The following is a 25,938-nucleotide window of genomic DNA, read 5'->3' as shown; positions in this document are numbered from 1 at the left end:
GGAAGCCCTAGGTCAAAATTATTAAGTCCAATTTTACAGAAAAGGCAAGTGAAGCTCTAAAGCAACAGGAGTGAGGGCCTCCCTGGTGGCACAAGGGATTTAAGTCACAGTACTATGAAGCTATCCACAGCCACTGCAGTACGAGTTCGATCCCTAGCCAGGGAGCTATCCATATGGTGCAGCAGACCTCTCCTGCTCACCTGCTGCTCCCTTCAGCAGTGTATTTCAGTCAGTCTGCCTATTCTGCTCCCCACTCTGTCTCTGGTGAGCCCTCTCACCCCCCACACCTCTGGCCTGTACCCCAGTTCTTGTATGCATAAATAAATTAATCTTTTTTAAAAAATAAAGCAACAGGAGTCAGAGCTTGGGTTTGAACCCAGAGCTGCAGGGCCTGGCCACTTCAACACATTCTCTGAAGCATGAGAACCACCATGATCAACGGCACATTAATAATTAACAATGGACCCAGAAGAAAATTTTAATACTTAGAGCCAAAGGATATGGAAAACCAAAAAACCATACTAACCTATCTGCAGACTTTTAATGACAAGAAATGATACACTGATTGATAAAAACACAAAACTATATTACATAAGAACAAGACTATAAGCCACACAGAATAGAAATGCATTCAAAAGAAACAAATAATGTAAAATTCCAAGGGATAAAAGAGAAGTTTCAAGACATATTTTTAAATGTGGGATGGACAGTAACAAGTTACTTTAAGTACTTATATTTCACAGGACATAAGCAAAATCGGGATGTAACACTTGTAAACTGTCGACATGCATAATAGATGGGAGTTCACAGTTTTCGTAAGTACTGGAGACTTAGGACGAAAAATTTTAGATGCCACTATGAATGTAGAGGGAGTCTATGCTTTTTAAAATTGATTCAGAGGGCATGTAGATTTGAAATGGTGAGTGCTTCAGTCCTGGACAAGGGGGAAGTCGTAAGCCATCTCCTGGAGATGAGAATTTTCCTAGAATGGTGTGAAATCTACCAGGTCTAAATTGAAGGGAGAGAACAGGGATTGTGCCCAGAAAGGCTGCACCTCAGCCATCAGCCCTATCACTGCCCAGGCCGGAGGTCATTCCACTGGGCATACTGGACGTGCATCTTGTGTGCAGCTTACCGAGGGGAACAGTGTTCCTTATGAAGCTGGACACACCTGGACACACCTGGGTTCCAGACTCGCCGCTAAGGAAACATAGCACTGGAAGTGAGTCGGCATTCCTTCCTGACACTCATTGCCTGGTAACCAGTGCTGTTCCCGCAGCCCTACTTGCACTTCAAGAGCAGCACGATCATTCAGTAATTACCATGGGATTCCTGAAGGTCTGTCATATTGGGATTTATAATTTCTTCCGCAAATGCGAGGCCACGCACTCCATTATCAGCCAACGGCCTGCTCGTTACTCTTCAGTTAGGCAGCTAGCACTTGAACTTGCGAGTGATTTATGACTAAGCCACAACAGGCACTTACCGAAGGGAAATACTCTAATATAAAGCAGATCATTCTCAATAAATTAAACTACTCAAAAGAAACACTGTTTTTCTAATTACTGCGTACCATCTAAGTGAAAATGTCAAAGTAAGTCAGGATGGGTTTGTCCCTAACACCAGGGTGTGTCTTCTATTAGACCATGCCCTCAAAAACATTATACCTTTGTACAAAATATCAAAAATAAGTACGGAAGCCACTGGAGATGATCGACAGCAGGAAGGAGCTGGGGGAAAGCTGGGTCTGAAGAAGTGGCAGCACTGCCTATCGTGTGCTAGGACTCCGCACCACTCTTCACAGGGTACCACTGCGCAGGCAGGAGCTCCCAGTCTCACTAGCTGGGAGACGTGAAGGCTTGGGGCCAGGGCAAACATGGAGATGGAAGGTGGGGAATCCCCTAAAAAGGGAGCCACAGAAGACTGTCCCAAATTCTACCTAGAAACTATCCAAATCTCTACTTGACTTTGAGGACACACATGCAAAGCAGAATTTCAAACAGCTTAGTTAAGGCTGTAAGATCTGAATGGAGATTCCAGCTGCCACTGTTACAGGAATGAACTGTCTATGGAAATGAAAACAATTGATGCTCTTCAGAGGAATACGAGGACCCAGAGTGTCTCCACACCGACTAGGTCCAGGACATCATCCAAGTCACTGGACAAGAACATGACCCAGACTCAAGACAAAAGGTGATCAAATCGCTCTATGAACACCTGAACATTAGCTTAGGAACAAGAGTCTTAAAGCAGCTTTTACAACTATTCTGGGAAAACAGGTACAACAGGACTTGTCAGCATAAAATAGAAGACTAAGTGGAAATTAAGAAGACTAAGTGGAAATTCGACGACTGAAAAGTATATTAAAAATTCACCAGAGGAACTTACATTGGAGAGAGTTTGTAAACTTTTTTTTAAAAAAAGATTTATTTATTTATTTATGCATAGAAAAACTGGGGTGTAGGCCAGAGGTGCAGGGGGTGAGAAGAGTCACCAGAGACAGTGTGGGGAGCAGAACAGACAGATCTACTGAATAAACTGCTGAGGGGAGCAGTGGGTGAGACAGGAGAGGTCTGCTGCGCCATGTGGATCAGCTCCTTGGCTGGGGATTGAACTCATGCTGCAGTGGCTGGAGACAGCTTGATAGCGCGGTGTCTTTAACCCCTGCGCCACCATGGAAACCCAAGAGTTCATAAACTTGAAGATTGCTCAAAAGAAATTATCTAATTAAAGAAACAATAAAATAAACAAGAGAAAGCCACGGCTCAGTGATAAGATGGAACAACATCAAACATTCTAAGATATGTGGAATTAAGTCCCAGAGGAAGAGGGAGGAGAGAGCAGAACAAATGATGAACCCAAATATTCCCATGGTGCAGAGGACAAAATGACAAGAGTTTGGAAAGTGAAATTAAGTCTAATTAAATTCTCCAAGAACAATATAAAGGCACAAAAAGAAGAGGGCTAGCAGAACTGGAGGAGAGAGTGAGCAAGGAACACATTTCAATGGCAGACAAGACAAAAAAACTGGAGGTGGCAGTTAAACAGAAGTGGCTATGAAAAGCCCAGTGCCCAGCCTCAGACTCCTAACACAGGTCCACAGGGTCAGGGAAAAGAAATCTACCTCTTGGCCATCACTCTGGAAACGCAGATGACCATTGACAAAGAAAGGGTCTCATAAACAGGCAAAGGGTGAGCAGAGATTACATGACAAAGGACAGGCTGGGACCTCATGCACAGGGCAGAACACGGGCCTTATCAGTGAACACAGAAGAAATGACCAAGAAATGACCATCTAGCCAAGTAGAGACCTGGAAAACAGCTTTCAGAAATTAAAGAGGAATTGAGGTATTTAATCTACAAATAAAATAAACAAGACCAATAGGTATGCAGCATCATATACTTCAGGACATTCTAAGAACTATTGTTCAGTTAGAAAAGTGACTATAGATCAGAGGACTGAGGTCAAGAAGATGAAGAACTGACCTCAAATACTGGAAAAGAAGGGAGGGGAAGAGAAGAGACATTTGTAAGACCATGAAAAACAGGGATAGAATAAAGTGAATTAATAGGATAAATGTCATGAGGGGGACTGTACTTTGTGACATATTGAATAACTCAGATTTGTTTGCAAGAGTTCCCCCTGAAATATAAACACTAAAAGTTTGGGGAGCTAGAAAAAATATACCAGGCAAACATTAACCCAAAGAAAGTAGACAGAGACTTAACAATATTAGACATAATGTACTTTAAAAACCATTACTCCCTGACAATAAAGGATTCCTACATCATACACTATTGTGAAGAGCTTGAAAGTACACAGAACAAAATCAAAAGAAGACAAAGGTGAAACGAACAAATCTACATCAATGGTGAAATCCTAATACACTTCTCTCAGTAACTGACAGATCAAAGAGATCCCAAGAAAATTCAATAATAATATGAGAGAGATGAATGACACAGTAAGATGAGCCCATAAACCAGTGCTTCTTAAAATTTTTGCTCTGGAGCCTCCTCTACATTCTGAAAAATTACTGAAAATCCTAAAAAGCTTTGCTTATAGATATTATTTCTATTGACATTTATGATATAAGATATTAAAAGTGAAGATTTAAGACATTTATTCCATTTTGGAAAGCAGTGTGGAGATTCCCTCAAAAAATTTAAAATAGAAATTTCATATGATCTGGTTATCCCATTTCTGGGTATTTTCCTGAAAAATACAAAAACTCTCATCTGAAGAGGTAATTGCTCCCCCACATTTATTGCAGCAGTATTCACAATGCCCAAGACCTGGAAACAGGCTAAGTGCCCACTGATTAACAAATGGATAAAGAAGATGTAGTAAATGTACATAATGGAATACTACTCAGCTATTAAAAAGATGAAATCTTACCATTTCCAACTGTGGGGACTGACTAAGGGGTATTATGCTTAGTGAAAAAAAAAAAAAAAACCAACAACAGAGAAAGACACTGTATGATTCCATCCCTATGTGGAATACAGATTTTCTCTAAGAGATGAACTAAGTCAAAATAAATAAAACTAAAATAAACTTTAAGACATTAAGACCATAAGTGGTTACCAGAAAGGAAGGTAGAAACATGGATGGGAAAATCAGGTAAATGGGTCAATTAGATGGTGAAGGATGGAACTAGATTTTTAGCTTGAACTTAATGTAGTTTATTTATATGCTGGTTTATAATGATGCACACCTGACACTTATTGTCATTTATAATGCAATGTCACCTCAACAAAGATACTTATTGGCTATTCATTTTGAAGTAACAATAAGCCCCTTACATGTTAACATAAATAAGATATCTTTGTGAAAGTAACAATATTTTCTATAGCCCGCCCCAAAACAATCTAGTGAGAAAGAAGCAGGGTTTCCATTTTTGCTAATCTGTTTAACATCTGGTGCTATAGTAACTGCTGGAGTCTCAGTCCTGCTCTGAATTCATTTTGTTACAATTATCACACCCCACGGAAAACTCCTCTGTACTCTCATCAAAGGATGAGAACAAAAGAGACAAATAATGTTTTAGGATTATAGTATAAAGACTTTAACCTCATGGGCCCCCTGAAAGGGTGAGGAGAGGGGAGTCTTAAGGGTCCCTACACAATACTTTGAGAACTGAGAGAAAATAATACACTGTGATTTGCACATCAAATGCTGAAAATATATATAAAGTTATATGCGTGGATTCTATATTGGGCCACAGAGTAAAAGTCCAAGTAAATCTGAAAGGATTTGTATGTTGTAGACCAGACTTTAGGACCACAATATTATTAAGTTGGAATCAATAACATAAACTTGTACCATCAGATTAAAGGCTGGCTTCATTTACAACTTCTATTGAACACTGTGTAAAGGCCTGTAACAAAACCATAAACAGAGGGAACAAGTAAAAATTACAAAGATGAGAATGGAAGGAATTTGCAGGTGATACGAAAGTATATATAGAAGACCCCAAAGTTTTTACATATAAACTATTTGACCTGGAGAATTTAGCCATGTGGATAAACATAAACATCAATACACAAAAGCTAGAAATGTCAGTTTTATTTCTATACATTACCATCAAAAGATTGGCAAATTTTAAAACAATGCTTTTAAGACTATCAAAAAATAAAGGGCTTAAGAAGATATGACCTTTATAAAGAAAATTATAAAACATTCTGTAGACACCAGGAAGACCTCAATAATTGGATAAATATACCAGTTAATGAATAAGAATAACTTAACATGATTAAGACATCAATTTCTTTCTAATTAAGCCTCAATATAATTCCAACCAAAAACTTAAAATTTTGATAGACTACCAAAGGTTCATAAAATTAATGAAGATATTGATGAATAGAGAGAAATTATTTGGCAGATAACTGAATTATTTTAAGACTGTAGTAATTATGATTAAGTAGTATTTGCATTGGGAAGACAAAGGAACATAACAGAAACCAGAAAGAGATAAACATATATAGAAATTTAATTTGTGACAGTCCTGGGTCTTGTGGCTCAGCAATAAAGGGCTGAGCTTTTCAACAGTCAGAGTGAAATACTTGGTTAGTCACATGAAGAATAAAAATAATGGAAAGGAAAGCAGACTCAACTAAAGTCTTCACACAAAACTGAAAACTATGCTTTAGAAATGTTTAGGAAACGATACAGGGAAACATCTTCATGACCTCAGTATAGATAAGGATTGCGTAATACATAAATGATGCAAACAACAAAAGAAAAACTGGTGAATTCCATTAAATTAGAGTCAACCACACTAAGAGAAAAGAGAGGAAAAGGTTCTTCACTGGAAAAAAATCCAAGTGGCCATTAACAATCATAGTCAGATCCCCACCCAGGGAAGTACCCACATGGCGCAGCAGACCTCTCCTGACTTGCCCACTGCTCCCCTCAGCAGTGCATTTCAGTCAATCCTCCTGTTCTGTTCCCCACTCTGTCTCTGGTGAATCCTCTCACCCCCTGCACCTCTGGCCTATATCCCAGTTCTTGTATGCATAAAGAAAGAAAATTTTTAAAAAATAATCATAGTAAGAGCATTTAAGCAATCATATTAGTATTTAGAGAAAAACAAAACATGGTGATATATTTTTCACATATACCCATTTGGTGAAATGATGAAGTCTGACAATAATAAGTGCTGACACAACTACGGTGCATATACTTGCTGACTACAGCAAGTAGTCAATTAATTTTGACTAAAACTAACTACAATTAGTTTTTTTTTGGGGGGATTGGTCTAACTAATAATAATAATGATATGCATGCCCTAATGCCTGAAAAATATCATTTGCTGGAATAAAACCTAGGAAATAACACGTACACATGCATAAGACATGCAGAGTATATTCCCCAAAGCACTATCTGCTGGAATAGAAAAAAACTGAAGACCCAAATTTCTTCCCATCATATTCTAGATAGAGACAGAGTTACTATATGTTTATACAACATTGGATATTATCTAATGATGGTAACACATGGAATGTGACTACCGGCTATAAACAAAGATGATATGAAGGCACATATTGCTGAGTTTTAAAAAAAAAAAAAAAAGCAGCTAAGCTTTGGAAACAGCCCAAATGCCCAAAAATAGATGACTGGATCAAGAAGATGTGGTACATATATACCATGGAATATTACTCAGCATTCAAAAAAGATAAACACATGCAATTTGCAGCAACATGGATGGCGCTGGAAGGGATCATGCTCAGCGAAATAAGCCAAAAAGAAAAAGAAAAATACCGGATGGTCTCACTCATAGCAGGAATCTAGAAAACTTAAATAAGGGACCAGGAAAATGAATAACTATAAGAAAGTGAAAATCAAAATCAACAAAAAACTATGTACCAGAGACACTTTTTGGGGGGTGGGGGGCGGGAGGGGAGGGATTGGGGTCAGAATGGGGGGTTGCAATTGTATGGGGAATATAAAAATAAAATTTATTATTTAAAAAAAAAAAAAGCAACCAACCAGATAATACATATCGTATGATTCAATGCCTACAACACTGTTGTTTAGGGGAAACAAGTGGGGAGGGAGTGGACCTCATTCACAGCGATTTCTGTTATGGGTTTTTTAAACTTTTTATACATTTTAATAAAACTCTTTACCTAAGAAAAATTTAATTTCTAGAGTAAAATAAAAGTAATGAAAAAGTGAGCCAACCAACCTGCCATACTGGTTTACACTGTTTATTATAAAGGACGACCTAAAATCCCTTCGAAATCTGGCTATGTCGCTGCCAAGCTCTGAGTGTCTTCATGTCTCCTTTTGAGTTACCAGACGATTATGCACTAAAGGCAGAACTGAAGCACAGCTAGTGAATAAATGTGTTTATAAAACACTACACCCTGATAAATGACAAAGGTGCTACAAAATATACTACTTAGGCCTGGCTCATAATTAATGACATGCCCTGCAGAGGCAAGAGGCTCCAGTCGTGAAGTCTAAGTCACTTCTGGAAAGATATCTGTTGGCTCTGCTGGGTCTCAAGAGTCCATCCCTGGCTACTGCATTCCATATCCCATAAAGGGCGATTCAAGGTCACCCCAGGAGCCAAAGGTCCAGGGGACAGAGGGCATTTAAGTTCCCTAATGGTTAAATATAATCTGCAAATTCAAAATCTTCTTTTCCTCCTGCCAAGGATGTTTCCAAGAAATGAATCAGCATGCAAGGAAGAGGCTGCCTTCTGGAAACACAGCCATGCTGGTCTCCCTAACTTGCTCGAGTCTTTCTATACAGACCCCCGGGTCAGGATTCCACAGTTCTACTGAGCTGGCGGCCAAGTATTTGGTGTGAACAGAATTAAATAACCTGCCCAGTATTCTAGCTCATCTAACAGGGCTCTGGAAATAACACTGTTGCAGGGGACCTCACCCAATCCCATTGGCCTGGGGCAGCTGCAACTACTGAGCCAGAAACCAGGGAGTGAGGGGGTGGGTAGGTGGGGGGACTGTTTCCTGGAGCATGCCAGATTTCCACCCCCCTTCTCTGCCCGTTCACCATCTCACACCAGCTCTCTAGCTACAAGTGACACTTTGTAAAGAACAAGCAATGACAATGAGGGCCACTCTTTACAGAGACCAGGGATGTTAAGCGTAGTATTTACTGTTGGTGCCAGACACCACGCCGTCCCCAGAGAAGCTTGAATGAAGGCCTCTCCCCTGGTGTCAGATTCTGTCGGCTCTAGAGGCCATGTAACAGCCACATGGGTCCCCCTGGGGGCAGCCAGCGGACTCCTCTCCCATGCTCTGGAGCCTGATGGACTGCTCCCTATGCTGCCACACGCCGACATGGCTGCACCCTCACCCTTCAATAACCCCAACCCCCACAATTCCAGGGCCACTGGTGATACAACAGGGCTACAGGGGGCTCGGCTAATGAGACAGAGCCTGACAGAATGCACACAAGCAACCATGATGCTGAAGTGCTATCTGCGCATCCAGAAAAGTCGATGAGCTATGCAGCGTGTGCCCCCACCCACGTGATTGCAGTCACAGGAAGGAGAAAGAGAAAGGCCTTGGGCAGGGGTCCAGACTGATTTCTGAACCACAAAGCCAGAGATGTGGTACCCTGTAAGCCCAGCAACCCAGTGCTCTGAGTCACGGGGAGAAAGTTGGGCTCATGGACCAAACACCCACATGTGTCAGATTATCTCGCACTGGAGGAGGCCAGGGCTCCCGGCAGCGGTGCTGTTCTCAGCCTCACAAGCAGAAGCTATTTGAAAATGACGAGCTGGCCACAGAACACCAGCTACCCCCCAGGCCGGGTCTCCTCTGTGTGTCCAACAGCAGAAACCCTTTGATGAGAAGGAGCCTCACTCCCGCTGAGCCTTCTTCACAGAGACATCTTCAGCGACGCCTGTGCCACCGACAGCCTCGGGCTCACTCAAGTCCAGCCCCAAACCCACATCACAGGAAACGAGCCTGGGAGTCCACACAGGACAGGATAGACGCACAGCTAAGGACACAGCAGACCTGACCATCTGTCTATCTGTCCATTCTGGGGCCCCGGCTCGGGCACCTGAATCCTGCCCTCAACAAGGGGGCTCCATCTCCAGAGGCCCTAGGACCTCCTGGCCACGGAACTGCCCCATGACAGCTCAGGGGGGTCTCCCTTCTTGGAAATCAGGAGGAGGGGCCCACCAGGCTGGGCTCAAACCTCCCCCCAATCTGCTCATGTCACTCACCAGGAGGAGGCCCAGCACCCGAGCCTGAGCCGCAGGCCTGGGTTCCAGTTTTCTAGCCCGGTCACTCCCTGGCTCCCCACGGTAGACAGCAGCCTTGGTAGAAACGCAGGGTGGCTGGCCCGGGCCCTCATCAGTGAGCTGCCCTCCCCTCCACTGCTGGGTGCACTCACATGGGCCCCAGTCAGTGAGCAGAGGATGCCAGGAAGGTGGGCCAGGCACTTTCAATGCCCTCCATGCCATCCTGCAGGTCCCCGCATCCAGCACGGTCCCCATAGTATGGGGCCAGCAGAAACAGATTCAAACGCCAATGACCTGTGCTCCTTTTGACAGGCTTTTTAATCTGAGCTCAATTTTCTTCTCTGCCAAACATGGAGATAATAAAACCAACCTGGGTCCATCATGATGAGATGTAAATAAGGTACGTGTAGAAAAACCAACATAACAGGGAATGACCTCAGTGGCTAGAGTCTGGGTGACCCCGGAAGCAGGGCTCTGCATTACCCATCATGTTTTACAGACCAAACCCAGGCTTGGAGAGATTCCCTCGCCCAGTCACAGCCAGCCTGCGGCAGCGTGGACTGAACAGGCAGCCGGGATCGCCGGCTCCTTCCAAGGATGCAGTGAACCGGCCAGTGTCAGCCTCCCCACGCCCCAACATCACATAAACTCCTGTGAGAATTATTTTGGGGCCAAAACACCACCATCGAAGGGAAACCTTCATGTCCTCTGGGAGGTGCCGTCATTTTCTAGCCCTCACACCACAGCCACCCTGAGGACACAGAGAGGGCCCCAGATGCAAGGGAAAGTCCCTGCTATCACCGGGCTCATGTCTTTCTTCCAGAATTCACACATTTGAATGAAAACGCCCACCTCTGAGCATGGCCGCCCTCCCCCTCTCCCAGCTGGCTGCCTGCCTGAGCTGGCGTCTCTGCAAGCTTCTCTCTGCCAGAGGCACCCACCAGCTCTGTTCCCAGGTCGTCTGTAACAGCTTGGTACTGGACATGACTCGTCTCAGCACCAATCTGCATGCCCTGGGTGTCCCGGGGACAGCCTGCACCTGTGATTGACGCCCCAGGCCTTCCTCGTCACCGGGTTCCACATGGGGTGACTACTAGAGCAACTGTCTGCTTGTCTCCTTTAAAAGCCTCCTGGATACCCCACTGGACAGGTCTCTCGCTTCTCTTGGACTCCAGGGTCTTTTGCCTTCACAGAGCAAGGGTCTCTGCTCCTCTCCCCTCGACCCAGGAAGGAAATGGCACATTTGCTCTCTCATGGGCCGACAAACACCACCTCGCAAACCCTGGGCCTTTCTCTCCACCGCCCGCCCCCCACCCCCCACCCAGTTCTGCCTTCTGAGGCCTCATATATCCAGGGGTCTCGTAAACTTGGAAAAGTGCCCGTGACAGTCACCGGAAGTTTGTCCTTCTGAACCCCAAGTTGATTCTGTCTCTCTTCAGGCCACCTGCCTTTTCCAACCTTCGGACACCCAGCTTGCTCTGACTTTTTAAGGGAGTTCCAGAATGTACCTCGGCCCTCCCCTCGGTGTCCATCCTGCCACCCCTCTTCGCATCTGGCCCTTCCTCTGTGGCTCCATCAAAGCAGGTGGGAGCCTGAGCCATAGGGGCAGAAGCTGGTGAGCGGAGCTGAAAGGTCTACAAACCAGATGGGGGAAATGCCTCTGATCAATCACATCGCAGAAAAATTGACAAAAGATGCTGAGATAGTACGACCGTTCTGTGCTTTTCATACTGCACCACAATGAGCAACTCCCACAAGCCTTGTTGTTCTGATTGCTTAATTTCTCTCTCATTCCAGAATGTGGTGACTGGGAGATTTCTTGTCCTCTGCTTTGCCCACAGAAGCCGTGAAGGGAGCTATGTCTGAGCAGCGTGGGTTGTTCCCCCTCGGGCTCGTCGCTCCTTGCCTGGCCTGTGACTCGGGGACATGGAGCAGCACATGGACCCCTGTCTGTGAGCTCTGCCTCTGCCTGCCTTCCACCTCCCAGCAAGAACCAGACCAGCCCAGGCTGGTTTGAAAATGTCTCCCAGCTGAACCATGTGCCCATATGTGCATTAAACCAGTCGAGTAAGTTCAGCTCCAAATGGGGGAGCCCAGATAGGACCCCTCCCTGGCAGGACACACCCACATCTGCCCGCAGGCCAGGGCCCCCAAGAGCACAAGCCCTGGGGCTCTGCAGAGGCAACACAGGACTTGGGTGGCCCGACCACCCTGCACGAAGTCATAACATTGGTTATCAAAGCAGCGTCCTCTGGGCAGTGACTCCGGGCCAGGCTGCTGGGCGGGCACCTAGGGGTACCCCAGTTACCTGACAAGTGCTCAGGGGGAGTGACTCCTCCGGCCTGCGTCTCCAGCATTATACCTGGAAAATGGGGGTGATGATGGCAGGAAACTGCAGCGCTGTGGTGAGGATTAAGCAAGTTAATAAATGTAAAGCTCTTAAAGCAGCACTGGCACAGAGTAAACACTCATAAATGTTAGCTATTATTACTAATTTGACTCAACAGAGTCTAGAGGATTAGTTATTGGAATCCTGCATTCCATGCAGGAAGAGAACTGTCACCACGTGGCTTAGCAGGTGCTGAATAAGTACTTGTGAAGCGACATTCTCTGAGGTGGTAATGTTTCCTGAGACACCCCAATGTGGAGTAGATGGCAGGGAAGAGTCGAATGCGCTTACAACCTGGGCTCAAAGCCTGAGAAGATGCTGCTGGGAGAGCTGCCGAGTGGGTGCTGGCCGAGGTGGTCAGGGCAGCAGGAGGGGCCTGGGGGTGGGGGTAAGCAGCCTGTTCCACAGGTGTGAGGCAAACCGCAGTCAGCTCATGCCACTGAGGGTGCCCAGGTCACATCTCTCTGGGTGGCTCCTCAGGCCTATGACAGACAGGGGACAGAGGCTCAGCAGCCCAAGGTGTTGCAACAAGACCTAGAGGTTTCTATGGAAACGTTTCTGCCCAGCCATACCCATCATCTGGTCCCTCTTCTATGTGGAAATCTGCTGACTGTCCTGATTAACCAGAGCTTAAAAGTAAGACAGGTGGACACAGGTGGACACAGGTGACACAGGTGGACACAGGTAGACTGGGAAACAGCACACACACAGCCAGTGCAACACTGTACCCAGGAGGCAGGAGAGGAGGGCATGGCCGGGCTAAGGCAGCTGCAGCTGTGTCAGGGACGCTCATGCTTACGAACAGTCCAAAGGAAAACTGACTGGAAATAAATAAGCCCAAACATAGGAAGGACCAACACAACTTTGTCATGCTCACCTATTATTAAATTTTTCAGACTATAAAAAATGAAAAACAAAAAACAGCCTTTTCCTTACTTAAATGGTCTTTCCTAAAAAACAAAAAAACTAATGAAATAAATAAAGAGGTGACACTGTTGTCTGTGTCAAAAAACCAAAGGAATTAATTTGGAACTCTTAATAAACCACTGGAACAAAGAATTATAGCAGGTTGCGGGGGTGGGGGGAGGGCAATTGCTTTCCTATACACCAACAATGAACAAGAACAATTTCAAATTAAAAACACAGCGTCGTTTGCGTGACACTCCCTCGAGAATGAACCACTTTGCTGTAACTAACGGGATGTGGGGAGGTCATGGCTAAGGGCCAGGCAGAGTCAGACCAACATGTAAATGGGAAGAAGCAGAGATGAGAACAGATCAATGCTCCCAGGATAATCCTGTTTCCCCCCAATTAGTCTTTTCTAGAAATTTCTCTTTCCAAGAAATACTGTATGGGACAAGGCCTGTGCTGCCCGGGGCAGTGTACACAGGGACATATGTGGTTTCAAGTGCCATATCTTCCTGCTGCATGATGCTGCCCATTGGTTAAGTGCTTGGGAGGTGCTGGCCATGGCAGGTAGGCCTCCTCACCAAGGACCATGGAGCAGTCCAGGGGCTGACCCATGTTCATCTCCTGGCTGTAACAGGCAACCCACATGGGCTCCCCCTGACCTCTAGATGGGAAGGTGTAATGTGCCAGTAAGCCCCACTCAAGACAGTGAAGAGAGGCCCACGGAGGTATCAGACAGCAACTCGTCTCCCCCATTGCCACTACGGGAAGGTTGAACGTCTCACACTCACGCACAGTGGGCGAGCGCCAGAGCACACACTGGTCATCATTGATATCACCAAGGGTGCCTGTTTCATAGATGTGATGCCGCCATGATAAATCACCACATGTGTACTACCTCCAAGGGGGACATCTGGGACCTAAATGCCGCAGGGTGAGTCTGGACACACACACCTAACCTCAGAGCTTCATGGTTATCCACAGTAAATCATCAATGAAAGCCCAGGCTCACTGGGCCTCCACAGTGGCTCAGCAGTTGAGCGCTGGGTTGCGAAGCTGCCCGCATCCTCTGCAGCACCAGTTCGATCCCCAGCCGCTGGGCGAGGGTCCCACATGGCGCGTACACCTCTCCTGCCGCCCGCTGCTCCCCTCAGCAGTGTACTTTGGTCCTTCTGCCTGCTCTGCTCCCCGCTCTAGCTCTGGTGAATTCTCTCACCCTCCCGTACTTCTAACTGTACCCAGTGCTTGTATAAATAAATAAATCTTTTTTTAAAAAAAAAAAGAAAGCCCAGGCTCACTTTGGGGGCACCCCCACCAACAGAGGCTTCCTTTTCCTGTAGGGTCCTACACGCCAGTCCCAGGCCCTGGTATCTGGACATGGTCTGAGTAGTTCTTGATGTTGTGAGCTGACACAATGGGGGCTGCGGTCCGAGAGGAGCTGCACTTGCTGTGTCACTTGCAAAGACAGGCAACACCAGGCTGAGGCGTTTCCCATCAGTCGTGCCAGAAAAAAGGCTTCTTTTGCATCTGCTCATTTTCTTTGCCAAGCAGAAAGGCAATTATCTGTGCCAACACAAAATATAACAGCTGCCTGGACACCATGCGCGTAGGAGCTGATGACTTTAATCAGAGAGCGGAAGACAAAATTACAAACCCAGCACACTGGGTGCACAATGGAGGGGAGGGGGGACGGGAATATCACTTCTGAGGGGTCTCCACTGCTCTCTATTCCAGGAAAGACAATCTCCCATGGCGAAAGCTTCCACCCTCGCCAGACGTGGCTACGTGACCTTTGCTCCCTGTCCCCCTGTCCGGGGCAAATGCGCTCATCATCCCTGAGAACTCTCCCTAAACATGTGAGTTCTTCCAAAATCACAAAAATGTGGGAAGAAGATTTTAAAATAAGGCACAATTATTTTAAAAAAAGAGAGAGAGAAAATACTGAGCACTCACAAATATACAGGATTCAAGCAGGGTAAAAATTCTGTATTACCACTTCGTCACTCTCAAAAAAGACCTTAGCATTTAACGTATGTTCCTTCTTGCTTTATGACATGGTTTTTCTACACACAACTCTGAATAAACATGAGGGCGCCTCCAAGAGTCACCCCTACACACCCATGTGGAGTGTCTAATAAGGTTTATTAACCAAGTAAGTGAACAAATTGTCTCTGCTGAGTTACGGGGCTCTGGGTGCAGTTAGGGGGCTCTGGGTACAGAGGGGCAGCCCTGAGTCAAGGGTTATAGCAAGACACGTAGGGGCCAAAATGTAATCATTTTTTAATAGCAACATTTTCCATACGTGTGACCTTAGTTCCAAATGCTTCAGGAGTGGAGAATCCAGGAAAGGACAGGAAAAGAGAAAGTGATAAAACGTACACCAAGAAACTCCCTACAATCAGCTAAGGGTCTCATGGTGGGATCTCCCTTTAGGGTCACCCACTCCCCCCGCTGACCCCCACAGCACTCCTCTGACCCCTGCCAGGCGCATGAGGGTGGCAAGTAAAGGAGAAGAGGGGAAGGGACGGTGGTTTCCTAAGAGTGTAACAAAAATAGCCTTTAGGGAGAACATCAAATGACCCGCGACACCCCAGTCTGTCTTGCTTCCCAGATAAGAAAAAGAGAAATTCAGGAAGGTAAAAAAAATGGCCAAGACGCAGAACAAATGAGAACTCTCGCCTCCCCGCCACGCGGGCCGGGAAATGACACCGCCTTCAGAAACAGCAAGTCTACACTGTGCCAATGTTGCGTGAACAGCAATGCTGAAAAATATAGACTGCCCCCTGCCAAGGACCAGAAAGGCAGCTGCCCCTCTGGCGATACAGCTGCTGTGCTGCAGAGAGGGGGAACAAAGGGCCTTGAGAACAGAAATGCATGGGTCCCTTGCTGATGCGGCTTAAAACCCCAACTGTACTTCTTTTTTTTTTTTTTTTGTAAGATTTATTTATTTATTTATACAAGCACTGGGTACAGTCAGAAGCGCGGGAGGGTGAGAGAATTCACCAGAGCCAGAGCGGGGAGCAGAGCAGGCAGAAGGACCGAAGTACACTGCTGAGGGGAGCAGCGGGCGGCAGGAGAGGTCTGTGCGCCATGTGGGACCCTCCTCTGGTGGCCGGGGAGCAGCTGGGGATTGAAGCGGCGCTGCAGAGGCCGCAGGCAGCCTCGCAACCCAGTGCCCAACCGCTGCGCCACCGGGGAGACCCCCAACTGTACTTCTATAATCAACAGGCAGCTCTTTTTAATCAGAGCCTTTTTTCGTCACCAGTGCAGTAGGGAGAATTCCTTTCACAAAGTCCCATTCCTTTCCAGTTGTGGAAAAATGACTTAGGAGAGCCAGATGCAAAAGTATGGGGAAAAAAGGCCACAATCAAGACTCACACATCGGGAGCAGAGAGCCCCAGCCCAGGAAAGCAGAAACGTCCAGGTGACCCCTCAGGAACAGAGGGGGCATCTAGCTACCGAGACCAAAACATCACTCCTTCCCTCCATCTCACTCCGGCTAGTTGTTGGGTTCGGTGGTCTGTGTTTTTTTCTGAATTTTGACGTATTAATTGCCTTCATGTCCTGAAAATCCATTCTTCTGTTCCCTCTAAACACTTTACCGATACTTCCAGATGTTGGATCATTAAGAGCAAATCTTTAATACCGGCTCCTCATGGAGACTGCTGCTTGGGGTGACTTCAAAATCAATATGCATTTTACAGATCATCCATACCGGAATAAAGATCCCCGCTCCAATGACACGAATAGCATTAATTATTCAAAACCTGAAACACATCTTCCTAGAGGGCCATAAGGCCACTTTTATGTTAAAAAAAAAAAAAGTTGATTTTATTATTTGTTGCTCAACCTGGCTTGTTTATTGAAGTGATGATTTATTCAATGGTCATTTGAAAAACATCAACAATTTTAAATTTAATTTCATAATTTAATCTTAGTCTCAGGAAACTAAGGCCCAGGGTGAGCATCTCTCCTGGGATAACACGTAGAAGACGGTACCTGCCACCAGTAAGAAGCAGCGATGACACAGCCACTGCTATCCTCCATACTGGTGAGTTCTCCATCACTGTGCCAGAATGTTTTCCTTGTGCAGTCATTTCTCTCTAAAAGATGGTGAGTGGCCTAGAGGTTAAGTCAGCACTGTCACTGTGATGCCCTGAGTTCGATCCCCAGCCAGGGAGCTGACCCACATAGGGCACAGCAGACCTCTCCTGTATCACCTGCTGCTCACCTCAGCAGTGGATTTCAGTCAATCCACCTGTTCTGTTCCCCACTCTGTCTCTGGTGAATCCTCTCATCCCCGCACCTCTGGCCTGCACCCCAGTTCTTCTATGCAAAAAGAATAAAAGATAGTGAGAAAAGAGAAAATAACTATCATGCAAATCAAGATGATGCCAGTTTCATAAACACAGCACAGAAAAGGTGAACCCTCCAGAAAGACTTCTAAGTGTTAATCCTTCAACACTGGCTCTGGTATGGCCATCTCCCCAAACCACAACTGAGAGCTCCGGGAGAACTGCTGCAGGTGTCACCTCACTTGTCCCTCACGATAACATGGGGGGCTGCCAGTCTCTCCGCCCTCCACCCTGAAAGCACAGGAGGCTGAGGGCAGAAGTCATCAGCCAGAGAGGGAGCGAATGCAGCAGAACTGGCATCAGGCACGCCGAGGGCTCTTTATTGCTCCAGACTCTGCCCCCACTCTGGGGCTGGTGAGAATGCAAACTGCCAGCTGTGCCAGACTCCCGGCTGCCAGCAAGCACCCCCTCCTAAGCAGAAGCCAAGGAGGGGCCGACATGCTGGCATGGATGCAGAGCAGCATTGTGACACTGCTCGTGAAGGAGAATTTGAAAATCACTTGCATTTCCACCTCTCCTGCTGGATGAAATGTCCCTTCAAACTCAGGCTGAGGTTTTTGCTTTTCTTTTTTTTAAGGATTCTGTATTTTTAAGATTCTGAAACAGTCAATCTACAAAATATACTACCAGACCAAGCTGGGTGGCAGATAATTGCCGGAGCAACAAAGTGGAAATCCCAGCAAATTTTCTGAACTGGCCGTGATCTGCTGTCTGCTGTCTGCTGTCGGAGGCAGAGCGCCCTGTTTGTGAGAAGACCACTTAATCCGGGTCCCAGTGTTTACAACGTGATGCTGCTTTTATTAGTAACACTTTACAACCTCCCAGCAGGTTATGTTAAAAAGGAAATAGGAAAGCACCAAATCCTGAGGCAGCAGCTTTAAATAAGAGCAGGACAAACATCTACAGCAAACCCCCCCCAACCCCCCAGAGCACCAGCCCCTTGCCGGGAAAGGAGAGATGTGTGGTGGCCTAGAAGTCACCTCTCAGCCACATTGGACAGGCTGAGGGCTCTAGGTGGTGACTGTGAGCTGACGACTAGGCCGGAGGCCTGGGATGTGCTGGGAGAGCCAAGGTAGCAGAGGTGAGACTGAGTGCCAAGCGAGCCTCCCACGTTCTCATAGCTTCTCTTTCAACATATGTCCCTGGGCATCCAGTTGGGAAGCAGATGCCTCGGCTTGATTGCTCTGCACCGAGAAAGGCAAGAGCTTATCTTCCGCGGACGGGAGCTCATAGGGGAGCGGGGCTGCCAAGCACGGGCACCCAATCAAGATGACGCCTGGCAGCCACCAGCGCACCACCAACTGCTACCCATAAATTAAAAGGAATTCTGCCTTCTTAGCATGTGATTTATCTGGAAGGAGCTTTGAGTGCTAAGTTCTGAATGAAGCCAAGGAACACTTCATTGAAATGATCCACTTTAACACTGAGTTCAGTTGGAGAACCAAAGTAGATTTCTTTCTTTTTATTCCTAAAATTTTTTAAAGGTTAGTTTTGCACAGAACTGGGGTGTAGGCCAGAGGTGTGGGGGTGGGGGTGAAAGGACTCCCCAGAGGCAGAGTGGGGAGCAGAACAGGCAGATCCACTGAAATACATTTGTGAGGGGAGCAGTGGGTGAGACAGGAGAGGTCTGCTGCAACATGTGGGTTGGCTCCCTGGCCTGGGCTGGAACTCAGGCTGTGGGGGTGAAAGCACTAAGACTTAACCCCTAGGCCACCAGGGAGGCCCCCCCAAAGCAGATTTTAATAAGCTTCCAGATGAACTCAAACTAATTTCTGCTTTCCCACCCACCCCAGGCCGGTTCAGAGGGAGTAACAGCAGTCTCAAGTGATGCTTAGGAGATAGTGAAAGGAGAAAAAAAAAAAAAAAGATTCTCCAAATTCTCTATCCACAAAGCAGAATACTTTCCTGGGAAGTTCTGTATTGAAGAAAGACTATTTTAAAGACTGACCTGGCTTGGTAAAATCAACCCCTGAAGGCACATTAGAGACTGTATCCCAATAAACACAATTACAGGTTAAGAAGCCTGGGGACCAGTTTATTCTGGAAAGGAACTTCAGTTTTTTAAAATGGATTTCCCACCATTTCCATCATTCTGATAGCGAAACACCAACAGTTGCCTCTTCCCAATAAAATATTTCATTCTACTCCAGCAGGCAAATGCTTGCTCTCAGCAGCTCCCCACCCCAGCCACTGGGGGAATATGCAGTCAGGAGCCCAGAGGGAGCAGGCTTCCAGGATAGTCATGGTCACTTCACTCCAGAAAAAGGGCACTGAGAACTATACAAGGTCAGGCACATGGAGGCCAATGTCAGAAGTGTCATCTGGATACCTCCAGGGGACAGGATGGTGGGTACACACAGGTACGAGGGCCCATCATAAATGATTTTATCAGTAAGTGGGAAGTTGGTTGGCCAGTGCCAATGACATAGCACAAGTCTCAGCTTCCTCGGTTCTACAGCCATCATGCACTGCCCCCTCCCAGGATAGTCAGAGTGAGCTGCCGTCCGCCTGACACAGCATCCACCCCACCAAAGACAGAATTCCAGGGCAAACAGAGCCCAGCTTCTCTTTAACACACAGCAAAAGAAGTGAGGGAAGACCATCAGTAGCAATTAAAGAAGTGGCAAAGTCTTTTCAACATAAAATCTCAGTTGATATCTTCTTCCAGAAGGTGGGGGGTGTGTGCTTTTAATCAGAATTTGATACTCTGAACACTGAACATCAAGACCTCTAACCAATCTTTTTTCCCCATCACTGTTCCTTATACCCCCGGCCATCTGTTCTCACTCCTCGCTCCCTTGAATTCAGAAACTTCACTTCATTCACAAGTGTCTGCTAGTTTATAACTATTTTACTTTGTCAGTTCATCTAGGATTCCTTGTTTTACTCATCCAATATCTGTCTTCGTCTTTCTGATCTGCTTTGCCATGCAATTCCTTCAAACTCCCACGATGCTGTAGATGGTGCTATTTCGTCTTTCCTTGTGGCTGAGTGGTAATCTGTTGTGTGGACAGACCAGATCTTCTTGATCACATCCTGTCTCAGTGGGTGGCTTCCAAGTCCTGCTTACTGTAAATGATGCTGTGATAAACACTGCAGAGCATATAGTTTTTTGAGCCGATAGTTTCAAGTTCTTTGGAGAGATGCCCAAGAGAGGGAGTGCTGGGGTCATGTGCTATTTCTAAGTTTAGTTTTTGGAGGTCAATCCAGATCACTTTCCAAAATGGCTGCTCAGCTTACATCCCACTGACGATGTATTAGGGCTCCTCTTTCTTGGTAAAGTCACAACAACTGAAAGGCTATCTGATTCCTGAGTGCAAACTCTAAGACCCTGATACTGGGCTACCCCAAATTTTTGTCAGCCTAATGCAATGCGTGTGACACAAGTAAGAGCTCAAAAAAGGCCTCCGAGCACAACCAAAAATATATACTTATCCCAAAGGAACGCCACCGCCGCCTGTGCCACCGCAGCCTGTGTACCAAGCTTCCCTGTTCTCACAACACCTCCTGGTATACAGACCCAGTCGGGACACAGAACATTCATAGCATGAACTGCTGGGGCTGATGCTGCTGGGGTCCTGCAGGGCCCCTTCTTTGCACGCCTATCACATGCCTACCACATGCTTATAACATGGCCTGTTGCTTTTGGCCCAGACACCCAAGCTAAGAGGAAGTTGCTACCATCTCGCTTTGGCGATGAGAAAGCGAGACACACAGAGACAAAAGCACCTGTCCAGGATGATAGGCAGGAGCCATGGCTGAGATGTGTCCAGAACTAGGACCCCGCGGCAGCTCTGGTGTCCCTTCTCCACCTGGTCACCTTCAGACGACAGCACAGCCTGGCTTCCAGAAGTAACTGTAGTACTAACGCTATTCACACCCAGACAGGTGATACCCTTCCTCCTAAGAGGGGACCTCTATGACATGACACTCTGCTGTCCTAGGACTGAGGGCCCTCCACCCCAGGACCCCACCCCAGCTGTGCCGAAGGTGGCTCTGCAGGCCTTGTTGTCTCTGAAAGAGCCTGTGCTCAGAGTGAAAAACCCGCCAAAACCCACCTAAATGCAGCCCAGAGAGGCTTCAAGCCTGAGCACCGGGGTCTGCCTCTAGACACACGGGACAATGTGGGACCTTTCCAGATTCCTTCTCAGAGCAGGGCTCCCTCCGGGACTGGCCCAGTGACCAGGGAGTGGGCAGGGCCCAGCTTTCAGGGCCAACAGCCTGAGTCCAATCCTGCTCCTGCCCTAACTATGTAAAAGTGGACAGGGTCCTTTGCCCTCCAAGAGCTTCTGTTCCCCCTGCTAGTGGGGGTGCTAACAGCTCCCTAGAGACTTCTCATGGGTTGGCTGGGGTCACGTGGCAGTGCTGGCCCCTCCCCCGACACAGCAGCTGGGCGGAGTCACAGAGCCCCCTCCCCTCCTGCAGACCATCCCCCACTGTGCCGACTGACTCCCTCGAGTGGCCAGAGGAGACTAAGTGATTTTTCAGGGAGTTTGCAAACCACTCATTAAATATAGTGTGATTGAAAATCCAACGATACCAACTTGAAATTACATGAGTCACGTTAAAGACAAAGGCAGTAACAAATGAAAGTTCACTGGCTCCTGATTCGATCACTTCATGGAATTGCTCTCGGTGTCCTGATGTCATGGCCACCTGTTGTCAACCTGGCACCATCTTATTCGCTCCAAACCCACGACCAGGAACATCTGCAGCCCGTGATCAGCCTCACAGGAGGGCTTCCGTGGCTGCAGGTGCAGGACAGGACCCACACCTTTGCAGTCATGCCTCACACTCTAGAAGCCCCTCAGCACCAGGCACATCCCCGGCCACTCCTGCTCCAGCACCTTCCACCTCTGCCTTCCACAAGCTTTTTACACACACACACACACAAACACACACACACCACATGTCTGCCATCAGCCAGATATGGTGATGGGGACCTAGCAATGCCAACATAAGCCAGGTCAACGGGGCACCCACCTCGTGGGCCTCCCAGCCATGTTGCAGCCTGAAGCCTTGCCCCTGCCCCAGACCTCCAGGACACCGGGGGTCAGCCCCTCCATCTCCATCCTTGGCCTCCCTGAAAAACCTAACAATCTCCCCAAGTGTCTATCTGTCTTCTCCATTCCGGTTCTCCTCAAAGGTCAAGACTCTCTCAATGTTTTACTGAGACTGTTGGTCTCTGTCCTTTCCTCAGGAAAGTAAAGTGTTATTGTGATTTTACTCTCTGTTCCTCCTTCCATGTCCCAGACCTCGAAAAAACAATTTCTCCCCTCGTGCGTCTCAGCAACTAATGCTGTCACCAACTGCTGGAGCCAGAAATCTAGACACCCTTGTTTCCTGCCCCCCACCTCTACTCCCAAATGCAGGACCCCCAGGAGATCCTAAAACCCACCACCTCTCTGTGCCAGTCTCCACCACCCTCTGCCCAGATGCTCTTTCCACGGCATCTGTACAGAGGCCTCCTCACCCCTCTGGTTCCACATACTCCAGCCAACGCTGTGACTGCACAGGAGCCAGTGAGTATTTTTTAAAGGAACATCAACATTTCTCTTCAACATGTTACCGTTCAGCTTAGAATAAAGTCCAGACGTAGTTCCACACCAACATGGCCCTCACATCACGACCCTGTGCACCCAAGCTCTCCCTTCATTTCTGCTGCCATTGTCCAGCCTGGACTCCTCGCCGGGGCCCCACCACCCCTCCAGGCATTTGAGAGCACAACCAAGGAGGCCTCCCCAAACAACCAGCACACTCACCGGGTGGGGCCTGCCTCTGTACTGGGGGGTCACAGTGCCCTCTGCCTCTCCCAGAGGAGACGGGATGCAAGAGCAGAGACCTCAAACCCCTTATTCACAGGGACCTCCTGGTTTCAGAACATTCCAGGCACATGATGATGTATAAGAGGTATTGGCTGATGAGTGAGTGAATGGGGCAAGATTGGAAAAAAAAAAAAAAAAGCAAAGGAGGAAACATTTGAAAACAAAGAGCCTGACGAGAAGACATTTTCTGGGACAGAACAGAAGGCGGCCAACAGTAACCTGAACCAGCGAGGAACTAACACCGTGAGTGCTAGTGCATTCCTAGCCATCTCTGATTAGCCCATGGCCAGCCGGAGCCACCTAGAACCCACCTGCCCCAGAAAGCACCTGTTCGCATCCAGCCATGTGAACTGTCAAGGTTGGGTCAAAACAGTAGATGCTTCTGAGAGGCAGAGCCCCCAGGCTTTCTCCCCAGCCTGTGCTGAGATAGAGCCACCACATGGGGCAGGGAGAAGGCAGTGGGAGGCAGCCTGGCCTTCCCGGAGGCCTCACACATGCCACACTGCTCCCCAGGGTGGCAGACTGCAGGCCTCTGCTTGCTGCATTCCCCATTCCTTTCTCATCTGATCTAAACAAGGGAGGGAGGGAGGAAGGGAGGTCACAAAGAGCCAAGGGAAGGACACCAGGTGACACTGGCCAGTGAAAACAGGCTCCAACCAGTACCTCATCATGGACCACAGGGCTCGAGGAGACACGGGGCATCCACTGCTCTTGGGTGCTGGCGGCAGCGGGGAGTGGCAGCCACCCCAAGGTCCCTTCTGGGGGGCTCGTTGCTGCTTCCCATTCTCCCGGTAAGGGTGTGCCGGCAGCGAGGGCGGGGCGCTCCTGGGCTGCTGTGGGCTGCGCTGATCTGTGTCCCCACTGCTCCTAGTTGTGCGCAGAAATGAGGGGAAACAAAGTCAAACAGAATGACAAGACCTGCCGCAGAGAGAGCAGCACCTAGCCCACCCCCAGGCCTGCCCTGGGAGCCAGCGCCCTCTGGCCTTTCCGTTACTTTGTATCTGGTATCTTCCACGCCACTACAGCCCCCACCCGACACATACATCACATACACCTTCCCATATATATGGCCCTCCGTATTTGGTAGCAATGGTACTGGGATTCAATCATGGTCTTATAAAATCGTGTTCATAGCTGACCCACCCTCTAAATTCCCAGAAGAGCTTCTTTCACAGATCCCGAAAAATCAGAACCGCCAGGCAGGCAACACTGTCATGTTGACGCTACCGAGTGGCGGTGAGAACGGGGACACAGGGAGGGTGGGCACTGGCGGGGGGGGGGGGGGGCGGGGGAAGGGCTGGTCCCGCTGTCTACACTTCCTGTGACATCTCAGATGTTACAAAGCACAGCATCGCCCAGACCCCAGCGACCCACTGAACACCTGAGCCCCAAATCCAGAAGGACCAGGATGCAAACAGTATCCATTAAACAGCACAGCACAGCTGAGCAAATGAATGAGTGGACGTCAGCGCGGACAGTTTCAGACACCCAGCGGTTCAGGAAGGAAAGGCCGGGGCACCACCTGTGTCTGCAGACATGTATGTGGCACACACGGTAGGAAACAACCGCACAAAACTCATTGGAGTGAACGTGCCAAGTGCAGGTCTGTGGTCGCTTCCAGAGGGAAGGGTGGCGACTGGGCCCCCAGCAGGTTACTTTCTTTTTTTTTCTTTTTTTAAAGATTTATTTATTTATTTATACAAGCACTGGGTACAGTCAGAGGCATGGGAGGGTGAGAGAATTCACCAGAGCCAGAGAGGGAAGCAGAACAGGCAGAAGGACCAAAGTACACTGCTGAGGGGAGCAGCGAGAGTGACAGGAGAGGTCTGTCGCACCATGTGGGACCCTCGCTGGCAGCCGGGGATCGAACCGGTGCTGCAGAGGCTGTGGGCAGCTTCGCAACCCAGCGCTCAACCGCTGCACCACCAGGGGAGGCCCAGCAGGTTACTTTCTGCACATTAAAATTTAAGTCTTAATTTCTCCAAAGGATAGAACAGAAAAACGAAACTGAAGTTTGAGGAGCTGACCTCTCATGGAAATTGTTTCTTGCTAAAGGTGATGTCACCCGAGAAACCTGGTCTGCTCTGTGGCCCCATCGCAAGAGCAGGACCAGCTGCTCTGGTGAGAGGCGGCCTGTGTCTACCCTCCCACAGCAGCTTCCCTTCCTCCTGGCAGCCAAGGGAGCAGCCCGGGGCCCTGATGTTCCTCTGTATTTGCAGAGAAAGTGGGGGACAGGTCACTGAGAATGCATGAACTGTGCGTGTGTGTTATTCTGAGAAAACGGGACACAGCTCTGTGAGATCCTCAGAGGAGCTTGTGACCCCCAGAAGCCCGAGCAGCAGAAGTTCCAGGCAGTCCTGAGCCTCTGCCTTAGCGTGCCCCGCAGAGGTGGGGTGCTCAGGATCCCATAAATGGGGCTCCAGATACCGGCTCCTTGAGGCAGTGATGCTAAAGCAGTCTCTCTCCGCCTCCACAAAGCCAGGCTAACAGTGCCGTAACCGCAGCACACACCTGCATGTGGTGGGGCGCACTTAGGAGATTCTGAGATGGGCCTGGACCCCCCCCAATCCAGGATGCACCCAGCTCCTCCTCACCCCCCACTAGAATCACCAGCAGTTCCCTGACAGCCCATGTCTCATCTGCCGCCCCCACCCTTCTTGGGGGAAGGAATGTAACCTGTGTTGTTCTTGGCCTGACACCAAACAAGTGCAGGGTGGGGTAAGAGGACGAAGGGA

General features: G+C 48.0%; 1 protein-coding gene across 1 annotated transcript in view; it reads right to left on the bottom strand.

Annotated features, from left to right (window-relative positions):
* The window catches only part of TMTC1 (transmembrane O-mannosyltransferase targeting cadherins 1), a 177,420-nt gene that overhangs the window by 126,521 nt on the left and 24,961 nt on the right, over positions 1–25,938 (bottom strand). The window contains exon 5 of the mRNA XM_037514093.2: positions 23,867–24,070. Within this exon, the coding sequence (XP_037369990.1) occupies positions 23,867–24,070 (204 nt within the window). The remainder of the gene's footprint in view (positions 1–23,866; positions 24,071–25,938) is intronic.

This window comes from Talpa occidentalis, unplaced genomic scaffold (assembly GCF_014898055.3).
Source record: "Talpa occidentalis isolate TD23 unplaced genomic scaffold, MPIMG_talOcc4v2.1 talOcc4.16, whole genome shotgun sequence".
Classification (NCBI taxonomy): Eukaryota; Metazoa; Chordata; class Mammalia; order Eulipotyphla; family Talpidae; genus Talpa; species Talpa occidentalis.
The sequence above is the reverse complement of the archived record's forward strand: the minus strand, read 5'-3'. Positions and strand labels throughout refer to the sequence as shown.